Source organism: Myxine glutinosa, chromosome 3 (genome assembly GCF_964187855.1).
Source record: "Myxine glutinosa chromosome 3, kmMyxGlut1.1, whole genome shotgun sequence".
In the NCBI taxonomy this organism is placed as follows: domain Eukaryota; kingdom Metazoa; phylum Chordata; class Myxini; order Myxiniformes; family Myxinidae; genus Myxine; species Myxine glutinosa.
In genome coordinates, this window is record NC_136263.1 from 74,546,683 (window position 1) to 74,558,841 (window position 12,159).

General features: G+C 42.3%; 1 protein-coding gene across 1 annotated transcript in view; it reads right to left on the reverse strand.

Moving 5' to 3' along the window:
* The window catches only part of LOC137423434 (arf-GAP with dual PH domain-containing protein 1), a 135,274-nt gene that overhangs the window by 61,140 nt on the left and 61,975 nt on the right, over positions 1-12,159 (reverse strand). Inside the window, exon 2 of the mRNA XM_068110607.2 lies at positions 4,380-4,510. Within this exon, the coding sequence (XP_067966708.1) occupies positions 4,380-4,510 (131 nt within the window). The remainder of the gene's footprint in view (positions 1-4,379; positions 4,511-12,159) is intronic.

Genomic DNA, 12,159 nt, shown 5'->3' on the forward strand with positions numbered 1-12,159 from the left:
CTGATATTTTGCCTTCTCATTTGGGCCTCCCAATTGAAGCCCCACCCGTAGGGCTGGTACCGTTGCTAGTAATCTTACTATAATTCACCAAATGTCCGTCCGTCTGTCTGTCCGTCCGTTCGAAGGTACCGCAAAAACGGCTGAACCGATCGCAACGATATTTTGGGTGGGTAATCCTGGGATCTCCTGAAGTAAAAAAGGCTATATTGTTTTTCCAATTTCAGCTTTGCCCTCCAGCATTTTCAGGTTTGGACTCCCGCATAACATTATTTTCCTGGGTTCCGCACAAACGGCTGCACCGATCGCTGCACGGCTGCACCGATCGGCTGCACCGATCGGACTCGGTGACCTCGGACAAAGACCTTTTATAAGGACATGGGTTGAATCCCTGCTTGAAAGAATGCCAACCCCCTCCCCGCCATCACGGTCGTCTCTCCAACTCACAATCCCACGAGATATGCGGAAAGGACGACCCAAAACCAATTATCTTCTTTTTTATTCGTATATAAACATCATTAAAAGTAAATAATGACCTTGGCCAAAGTTTAATCTCTACATGAGAGAATTCCACATAGTTATTTGGGCGGTGTATAAGCCAACAGATCGCTGTCTCCATCGATCTTGCTGAGGCCGTAACACCTATCGGCTCAAAATCCTTTAAACTGTTGACTTGGTAGTTTTTACAATGAAGGAAACGTTAACAATGTTGTTAAAAGTTTATTTTGTGATTAATTTGTGATTGGAGTTATGCTGTTTGGAATGAAAAAAGAGATATCGAGTTCAAGTGAATGACGACATGCCGTGATGGTTTCTACTTTGTAAACGTGAACTTCGTGGATCGCATATGCAGATTCGCCACGAACCCACGATCAATGTTTCTATACGTGAACGTACCCGTTTGTTTGCGAACGGGTACGTTTTTCATGGAAGTCCTTCACGAACTTGCTGTCCATGTCTGATGTGTGACTGAAGGTGCTGCAGGAATGTGGAATTCATTGGTTTCATGCTTTAGCATTCGCCGTATCTGCATTGCCTGTTTGCTTCTGGCCTCCAACCCGTGCGTAGCACGGATATCTCACTAGTAATAATAACATGAGTTCCCTTACAAGGAACTTCAATGCAGGTGGAGGCCATTAGGCCATTAAAGCCTGTCATTTATTATCAATATAAGGTTGTTTGTCGTGCTCCATCTTTTTAAATGCTGAGCATCAAGCAAGGAAGCAGCAGGTACCATTTTAGAGTCTTTGTTATGACTCGGCCGGGGTTTGAACCACCGACCTCCCAGACCCAGAGAAGATGCTCTAACCATTAGACCATGAGGAAGGCAAAACATTTGAGTGACTGCCAGAGGTGTCGATTCAAATCCAGCCAAAAGCAGCAATATTGAAGATTCAAAGTTGACCAAGCTGGCAACAGTCCTGAGACAAGCTTATTTCTATAAACATGTGACGAATTCTTCGTCCTATGCTCATCTAAAGCCCACACGTTGTAGTTTATTCCATAGATTCTTAATCCGACACTCATCTTCGCTCAGAGTTTGTGTTTGATTCAAATGCTCTTAGGAAACTTGAGATAGGCATTAATATAGCATCACGATAACATATACAGGGTGACGACAAAGTCTTGTTCTGGTTTTAATATCTTATTGCAACCAAACCAAACAAGACTTTGTGGAAAGCCCGTATTTTATTAAATCTTGAGAACACAAGTCGAATACTAGAACAGCACTCGGTAGAGAGAATACCTCCGCCAGGTTGAACAGTTTATGTTTTCTATCCCACTGATAGGCCAGATCTGGATTCGGACCTGAACCAAAATCGAATTGGCTTATTCTTGTCACCTAACCAACTCATCCACCTAGTTTTGTCATAGCTCGTCCATAACTCTGAAATATCATGATATTGTAGCGGTTACCGGACACAATTATCTTGTACCGGCCGGTGACGTAATCAGCAGGCGGTCACTCGGATTGCATACCATGCCCCGTTGAGAGGCGTGGCTTACTGTTTGAATTTGAAATATATATTGCCGCTCGGGGTAGCCATTTTCACTTTTCAGTGCATTCGTGCCGAGCTCGGAATAAACAGCTCTGTGAAACTCAGCTCGTTGTCGCGTCCATATTGTTGGAGTTCGACGGGGGAGCACAGCTCCACAATATATTTCATTTTTGGTCCGAACTTTCAATGGTGAAGAATCCCTTAAAATAAAATAAAAATCCTCGTAACCGGATCCAAATCTTCACCAAAATCTAATTGATTTATTTTTGTCACAAACCCAACCTGTCCACCAAGTTCCATCCGAATCTGTCCATAACTTTTCGAGATATCGTGATATATATATATATATATACAGTGCATTCAGAAAGTATTCAGACCCCTTCACTTTTTTCATATTTTGTTATGTTGCAGCCTTATGCTGAAATCGTTTAAATTCATTTTTTCCTCAATCCTCAAGATCTACACTCAATACCCCATAATGACAAAGGGAAAACAGGATTTTAGAAAGTTTTGCAAATTTATTAAAAAGAAAAAACTGAAATATCACATTTACATAAGTATTCAGACCCTTTGCTATGACACTTGAAATTCAGCTCAGGTGCCTCTCATTTCTCTTGATCATCTTTGAGATGTTTCTCCACCTTGATTGGAGTCCACCTGTGGTAAATTCAATTGATTGGACATGATTTGGAAAGGCACACACCTGTCTATACAAGGTCTCACAGCTGACAATGCATATCAGAGCAAAAACCAAGATATGAGGTCGAAGGAACTGCCTACAGAGCTCAGAGACAGGATTGTGTCGAGGCACAGATCTGGGGAAGCCCACAAAAAAATCTCTGCTACATTTAAGGTTCCCAAGAGCACAGTGGCCTCCATAATTCTTAAATGGAAGAAGTTTGGAACAACCAGGACTCTTCCTAGAGCTGGCCGCCCGGCCAAACTGAGCAATCGGGGAAGAAGGGCCTTGGTAAGAGAGGTGACCAAGAACCCGATGGTCACTCTGGCTGAGCTCCAGAGATCCTGTGTGGAGATGGGAGAAACTTCCAGAAGGACAACCATCACTGCAACACCCCACCGATCTGGGCTATATGACAGAGTGGCCAGACGGAAGCCTCTCCTCAGTGAAAGACACGTGAAAGCCACACAGAATCTTGTTTCTCACAGTCTGAGAGTCCTTTAGGTGCTTTTTTGCAAACTCCAAGTGGGCTTTGTATGTGAGCTACGAGGTATATATATATATATATATATATATATATATATGTATACATATATATATATATATATATGTATACATATATATATATATATATATATATATATATATATATATATATATATATATATATATATATATATATATATATATATATCGGTTTTAGCCTTATCTCTCAATGGTAAAGAATCACTTTTAAGATTCTAATATTTGGATCCGGATCCGGATCTTCACAAAATGTAGTAATTCGTCCTTGTCAAACACCCAACCTGTCCACCAAATTCCATCCGAATCTGTCGACAACTTTTTGAGGTATCCTGTTCACAAGCAGACAAACAAATAGACAGGGGTGAAAACAAAACCCCCCATCCATCTTTGGTGGCAGAGGTAATAAATGTAATTTTTTGTAATACTTTGTAATCAAAGAGTCCAGGCTCATGGAGAATCTAAACCAGAAAGACCAGTGGGCTCACAAATTATACTAAAAGTTAGTCGGTGGGAGGATGGAGGTAAACAAAGAGGAAAGGAGAAATAACCAAAATGGAGTAACAATGGTAGAATAAAAATATTTTGTCATCAAGAAAGACTGAAGCATCACTGAGACTTCTTTAACGGCACAGAATTATTCCAACATTTTTGTGGGGTCGACCAGGTAAGGTTTTTGGCCTGAATCTTTATTGAAACATCTATAGCCAGCTTGATATTTGACTGAAGGTGGCAGGATTTGTGCAATTTGGTCAGGGTAGTGCTGATGACTCACCTACACTTCGCGAAAGACACTGTGGATTATTTAACAACTACCAACTAATGTTAGCAGAAGGGACACGGCTTAACGTCCATCCAAGGGACGGCACACTTTGTGTTACAATACCGATTGTGAAGCACCAATCCCAACAGTTTAGAGTCGGTTCGGAAATCGGACTCGGACTCGAAGAGGTCAAAGGTAAGTGAGCTACGAGGTAAGTGTGCTACCTCTGTTCCATCCTGATGGACATTGAAGTGTAATTGCTAAGTGGGTATTCTTACTTGACTATGGGTAGAAGAAACCTATCCTTATATAGTCTACATGCAAATAATCTGTGATCCTTGGATGCAGAAAAAGACACATGAGAAGAGCACAACCATTAGGCCCCAACTCCACACTTTTAACCATTTTTGGTACTCACCTCCACCTCATTATCGCTCCAATTCCCACGTTTTACCTCCTTCACACGGCTGATATCTGCGATGTAAATGTGTGCGTATGAGCACTGGAGGCAGGTGAACACACCTGGTGTGCAAGATGCCCATTCTGGGTCTGAGGAATGATGTCAGGGAGACAAACAATGAAGAGTTGGGAGGAGAAATTGACAATTTAATACACAACAGTCCGCTCTTTAATTTTACTGGTGAAGAACAGCTTGGTGAATTCCCCCAGAATTATGGACGGGGGAATTCCCCCAGAATTGGTGTATTTTAGTATGTCTTGGAATACCCTCTCCCACTGGGAATGACACTATGCCAGTATGCCATACATATTGTTATATATGTGAGGTACAGGGTAATCTTACTATAATTCACCAAATGTCCGTCCGTCTGTGTGTCCGTCCTTTCCCAGGTACCGCAAAAACAGCTGAACCGATCGCAACGAAATTTTGGGTGGGTAATCCTGGGACCCCCTGGAGTAAAATAGGCCATATTGTTTTTTCCAATTTCAGCTTTGGTCTCCAGCATTTTCAGGTTTGGACTCCCGCCTAACGTTATTGTGCCGGGTACCGCAAAAACGGCTGCACCGATCGCAACGATACACCTCCATGCCCATGGGATTCCCACGGGTGACCCCACCAGTTATTAATACGTAAGGTCTTAGCGTGTTCCATGTCCTGTGCAGGATAGATCACTATATCAAGGGGACTTCATTTTTAGGTTACGTTGCCCTGTTATTGTATGTTGTTGGAAGGCATTGCCATTAGCGGTAGAAGTATCTAGGTTAAGGATAGCACGTGATCTGATCTTCCTATCTGAACTGGTGAGGGCCAATTGAAGCAAAGTGAGGGACCCCTGAGATGGACATTTATAGGAAGTTGTCCACCAGCAAACAGCACAAACAATTGCTCCCTTGTATCGCTCCGGCGCCTTTGAAGCCCTGACGGTGTGACACCACCACTGGGGTCATGAATATCACCGCCTGGTGTAGGGACCAAGGAGGATCATCCTGCTGAAGCAGCAATGCGGCTCGTCATTGACCTCCTATCACCGGTAACACGCAGCATTGCTATTGGTCGGACCCACTGCCATCCTGCAATTGGGCCAATGGCGAAAAGCTCTGTCTCAGTGACTATGTCGCGTCACGTGGGGCTGGCAGAGGGACAAGAGGAGATGACGAGGAGAGGATGACGGGTGGTGCACGTGAGCACATGAGAAGTGGAATTCTGTCTCTTTTTTCCAGGAATGCTCCATGATTCTGGACTTTACCCTTTTTCTGGGTACGCTCATTGGCACTGCAGCTCTCCTTTGCCGGGTATGCTCTTCTTTCTGGACCACTGTGCTTTATACGGGCCTACTCTACTCCTCTCTGTACCATCCTTCAGTGACTCTGACCTCTAAAAGCCTCACCTGTATTTTGTTTAAGTAAAAAAGCCACCTCACCTGTAAAAGCCACCTTACCTGCATCCTCTGCCTACCGTGCATAGCCGATTCGAAATAATTGGATATCTCTGGAAAAAATCGTTAAATTAGTTATGGTCTGGACTTTGTTTCTCTCACACGATATTGGCATTGATTGGGTCCGGCATTCGCGCCCAAACCCGCGGAAGCGCCCAAACCCAGGGACAATTAAAATTTTATATCAGCTAAAACCTTTCCCTGCACATCCCGAGTACAACCACCAGATTTCAACTCATTCACTCCGGTGGTTCAGGAATGCATACAAGTCAAACAAATACACAAACACACTTCTTGAATTATAGTAATATGATTCGTTTATCTTGTGATTAGTGTCATCATTTATGGTACACATTGCAAGATAAGCTATTAATGTTAAAGCAATATGTTATCTTATGTCAGATAATCTGTGGAATGTTAAGCTCTCAACATGATTGGCATTTCCGGAGATGAGGATGAAGCACAAGATCTGTTCCTCTCACATTGGGCAGTGGCCTCTCCTTTTGTTACCATCTCACTTCTGGTCGAGCTCTCTCAGCCCTCCGACCCTTCCCAGCTCCACCAGAACATAGGTATTCTTCCAGTAACCATTTTGGGTTCAACTCCCAAAATCCCAGCGACCTCCACTCTTATCTCCTGTTTGTGGAACCAGCCGTTCAATCGCACTCTTACCTTCAGAATTCCAAGCAGGCGGCACACTACCATCTCATGGCATTCATATTCTGGTGTTCAGCCTGAAAGCAGGTCCAGTACTGGCGGATACGTTTCTTTGTAAGGTTTGCTGGATGGTTTGTTTGTAATTAGGGTTAGAATTATTGTTAGGGTTAGGATTAGGGTTAGGGTTAGGATTAGGATTAGGGTTAGGGTTAGGGTTAGGATTAGGGTTGGGGTTAGGGTTAGGGTTAGGGTTTGGGTTAGGATTAGGATTAGGATTAGGGTTAGGATTAGGGTTAGGGTTAGGATTAGGATTAGCGTTAGGGTTAGGATTAGGGTTAGGGTTAGGGTGTTTGTAATGTTTTTGTTTGTAATGTAATGTTATGTAATTTGTAATGTTTTGTAATGTTTTGTTTGGTTGTAATGCAGGATGGTTTGCCGTTGCCATCGAAGATCCCTACCCATTCCATCATAAATGTTCATGTAATTTTTTTAAGCGAGTTCAAGAAAAACCAAAGATTATATACCTTGCTGATAAATATACTGGCACAGAACGACTGTGGTCACTTGGTAAGCAGGTCGCTATGACCGATTTGAGGTTCACATGTTACTGTGTGCTCATCTGGATATTATTTTCATTGGTAATGTAACGTATGACCACAAATATAATAAAGCGGTAGCATCATCATACATAGGCAATCGTTTCTTCATGAAATGCAGGCAATCTTCACATGTCTGAGTGTGGTGCGGTTGTGCCGAAGGCTGAAAATAAAAAAGAAAGAAAGCAAACTGTGGTTCTGTTTTCCTTATCGACTTTTTAAAATTAAAATAAACTATTTTTATTTAAAGCTGAAACAAGACGGAATTTAATTTTGTGATCCGTGAAGTTTGTGCCAATCATGTTTGGCACAATGGCACAATGTTTGGGTTGAACATGTCTTTAAAACAGCTGTTCACCACCATCTCTTATCATCACCCATCCAAAACCTTGATCTTTTCTACCCCTGCTAATTTCACCCCAGATTCACTTTTGTGAAATACTAACTTCTTTCCTGGAAGTCCTTGCAGTGTTCATGTGTTTTACACTTCTGCCACCCCCTCCCCCCCCCCTCCTTCCCACGCCTCCTCCCCCCAAGCCCTCTCCCTCTCACAGATCTCCCGATGTCCCTGCTCTCAAATGTTGTGTTTGTGCTTCCTCTTCTCTCCCCATCTTGTCTACCGCTACCCTTATTATATGTTTTGTGAGTCTGTTTGATTTTTTTATTTTAGCTCTTTCACGAGCCTCGATCCTGTATACAAAAAAAAAACAAAAAAAAACTGCTGGCGTGGTTGAACATGTGAGTCAGTGTAGAAACACAGTTCACGTGAGCACGGTGTGGGCAGAGATGAGAGTCACTGTCAGCACAGTTATGCGGTTGCACAACTCGCCGATCAATGCACTGAGTGTGTACAGCTTGACCTTTTTCTCGCTCAACCGCTTTTTATTGCTAGTGCCACAAGAAGCAAAATGATCCTTCGTGGTTTCACAACATCATAACATCAACATAAATGTGTACGTATCAAACTAGAGGATTCAGAAAACGAACACCGTACCCCACGCAGACTTGAGAAAAAGGATATTGGAACGGTCTCTTAAACTCTTGCTTTGCATTTCCGAGCTAATCTATAACATTTTGTCTGGATCTCGATATTCCCCAACGCTGGCAGAGCAAGCGGCAAACCTGATTGGTCGAGATTAAAATAAAGTAAAATAAAGAATAAAATAAAGGTTTTTAAGGCTGTAGAAAGAAATATTACGAAGTTTACCTCCGTTGATTGATACACTATCTTTTACACCACTTTATCTGAACATGTTAAATTAATTATTCATGCCTGCTGTTTGTGTTCTTTATGACGTCCATAAAAACAATAATTTTCCTCTTTGGAATGATTTTAAATTTTGACTGCCAGACAGGCAGACAGACAAAAATTCTCTTACCCCTCTCTGCACATGCACATTTGGGACGACATTCTGTAGAATTTGACAAATGCATCGCCAAAGTACCGCTAAACTGCAGGTTCGTGTTCCGATTCATGTTCCGATTCGTGTTCCACAGTATTCAAAATACAAGATTCAATGGAAATTAAGTAGTTCCTTGATGTCTGCTGACAGACAAACAGACAGAGACAGACAGAGTGAAGCAATTGCTTAACCCCACTTTGCGCTTCAATCAAGCGGCGTAATAAAACAAGACAGCTCCCTTGCATCATCAGCCTCCGGGTGCCCATTAACACAAATAGTTCAAATTAGACAGACAGCAGCCGAGTCTTTCTTATATGGTTTGACATGTTGTTGAAAGTGCTCACTGTATACAAAGTGCTGATTTCAAAAATAATTATGTACTAAAGTAGAGTAACGTTTCACGCTGCTTCACGCTGTTGAAACCAAAGCTTTCAGAATCATTGGAATCTCCCTCGATGAAACTAACTCCGAGGGCCTTTCACTTACTCACCGAAGGCAGGATGGTGGTCTTTCTGTTCTGTACCGACTCTTCTCCGGCCTTGCCCCCCCAGCTCTCTCTGGGCTCTGTTCCCCAAATATTCCTGCAGGTCGCACAGGATCAACCTGCAACCCTCTTATGGTTAAACTGCCAAAATCTAGGCTCTCTGCTCACCTTCACTCCTTCATTCCTCTTTTCTCCCGCCTCTGGAACAAACTCCCACACTCCCTTCAATCCCACTCCTCCCTCCAGGTCTTTAAAACAGCTGTTCACCACCATCTCTTATCTTTCCCAATCCAAAACCTTGATCTTTTCTACCCCCGCTAATTCACCCCAGATACACTTTTTTGAAATACTGACTTCTTCTTTCTTCCTTGAAATTCTAGTGGTGTCCATTTGGTTTTTGTTTTTTTTACCTCTCCCACCCCCCCCCCCCCTCCTTCCCATGCTTCCTCCCCCAAGCCCTCTCCCTCCCACAGATCTCCCGATGTCCCTGTTCTCTACTGTTGTACTTGTGTGCTTCGCTCTCTCTCCCCATCTTGTCTCCCACTCCCTTTATTATATGTTTTTTTGTGTCCGTTTTTCTTTTTGCGATTAATGTTAGCTCTTACACGAGCCTCGATCTTGTATACAAAAACAAAACCCCCAAAAACGTTACATTTGGATAAAGGCCAGATTATTTTATAGTTTTAATAACCTGTTTATTGTGTCTTTGTGCCTCTCTCATCCCAAAGGGATCAGAGAAGGTCGTGTAATTGGTCTGTGTATCAGTGTGTGTGTCAGTCAGTGAGTCCACGTGCAGACCAACTTTAATATATCGCCCCCAAGTGGCCATAACCCAAAGTTCGACAAATATGTCTAACGTAATCGTAACATTCTTACGTCAAATTTAAGCATAAGTTGACTTTATACTTTGATTGTAGAATATGTCAAAGCTTATCCGTGGCTGTTTCTGAGTGTGTTTCATCAAACAGACCGTAGGATGAGGTATTGTGCAAGGCCTACGGGCTCGACTACTGCACACAACCAGCGTGTTATCGGCACAGTTCTAGAAAGTTGTCTGATGTAACCACAGCATTGTTATGTCTAATTTAACCACCAGTTGATTTTTTTTACTTTAATGTTTATTCCGTCCAACTTAGAGATGATTACTCCTGTGTTTTATAATTTGTGCTGTCTTTTCACCGTGCCCATCGTGTATCTGGGTGCTGTTGTCAAGGACCATACTTAGCCTATCGACATGCTCATCAATAAGTAGGTTTGTCTGTGTGTGATGGGTATCTATTTTGTACAAGGTCTAAGGCTCATAAATGGAGCTGCCAATCACACATCTCACACACACATGGACATACAGACGAGACAAACACAACCACTGAATTTGGGTGAACTGCCGTCACTTTCTGGGATATACTCTGTGTAGTGGGTACCAGGGATGTCACAACAATGGCGTTGCTTTTCTCACTGCACTCAGCAGGGCATTTCCTCCCCATCGATGGGGATTGTCAGTGCTTTTATGCTTTAAAATCCTGCGTGTCAAGCAAGGAAACAACACATACCATTCATTACCGAAGGTGGACTGAGGTTATGCTTTCGCTCCTATCTGTCTGTCTCTCTGTGAGCAGAATATCTCAAAAATTTGTGGACAGATTCGGACGAAATTTGGTGGTCAGGTTGGGTGTGTGACAAGGACGTATTGATTAGGTTTTGATAAAGATCCGGATCCGGATATGAGGATTTCTTAAATGAATCTTCACCATTGAGAGATAGTGTCCAAAACTATAAATAGCAGGATATCTCAAAAAGTTATGGACGGATTCAGATGAAACCTGGTGGACAGGCTGGGTGTGTGACAAAGACGAAGTGTTTCGATTTTGGTAAATATCAGTATCCAGATCCGGATACTGAAAAATGTAATTGCTTCTTCACCGTTGAGAGATCGGGACAAAAACTACATATATAGCATAATATTTCAAAAATGTAGGGATCGATTAGGACAAAACATGGTGGACCGGTTGGGAGTGTCACAAGGATGAATTGATTCAGGTCCGGATGCAGATCTGGTCGGTCAGTGGTATACAAAATGTAAACTGTTAAGTCTGTCAGAGGTTTGCTCTCTACCGAGTGATGTTTTGGTTTAAGCATTTGGTATGACAGAGTTTGAACTGCCAACCAACCGATTACATCGCTGAGTCTGGTAAAGTTAATAATAAACTAGATGGTATTCATAGAATACTTACCCTGTGCAGTCAACTTGTTGCGAGCCAACTCTTATGTTTTTGAACATTTTTTTTCTTTGATCCAATATGGCTGCCAGACCAGGTGAGCGATGACATCATAAATTTATATTCTCTAATATCATTGTTGCGTAGATCACTCTCAATACATTTCAAACTGATCAGACTAAGCGTTGTCCCTGTCGAATTATGACGTCATAGTTATGGCACCAATGACGTCATCGTTAACAACACCTATTCCCCATGGAGAGTTCTTTACAATGAGCCACGTCTCAATTTTTTCTGTGCAGAGATTTCAGAGATATAGAGGTGCAACATTTTTCGGTTTTTCCAAGATGGCGCCTGTACCACATGACCTATGACGTCATGTTTATCATTAAAATATTCTACTGGAGGAGGCGCTCCTATGATGAAAATTTTGTGCCCATCAGACCAACAGTTGCTGAGAAAAAAAAAATTCACAATGATCGGATAAGTGTTGAATTGGCGAATCATGACGTCATAAGGAAGGCACCGATGACATCATCATTAACATATCTTATTCCCCAAGGGGAGTAATTGACAATGAGCCATGTTTCAATTTTTTCCATGGAGCGGTTTTGGAGATATAGAGGTGCAACCTTTTTCTATTTTTTCCAAGATGGCGTCTGTACCACGTGACCTATGACGTTATAATTACCATTAAAAAATTCTGCAGGAGCCGCCGCACATACTCGGAAAATTTCGTGTCTATCGGGCTAACAGTTTTGGAGGATTTTTTGTTTTATTCATACTGATCAGATGAAGCGTTGTACTTGTCAAATTATCACGTCATAATTAAGGCACCGATGACATCACCATCAACATATCTTATTCCCCATGGTAAGTACTTGACAATGAGCCATGCTTCAATTTTTTTCCATTGAGCGGTTTGGGAGATATAGAGGATTAACGTT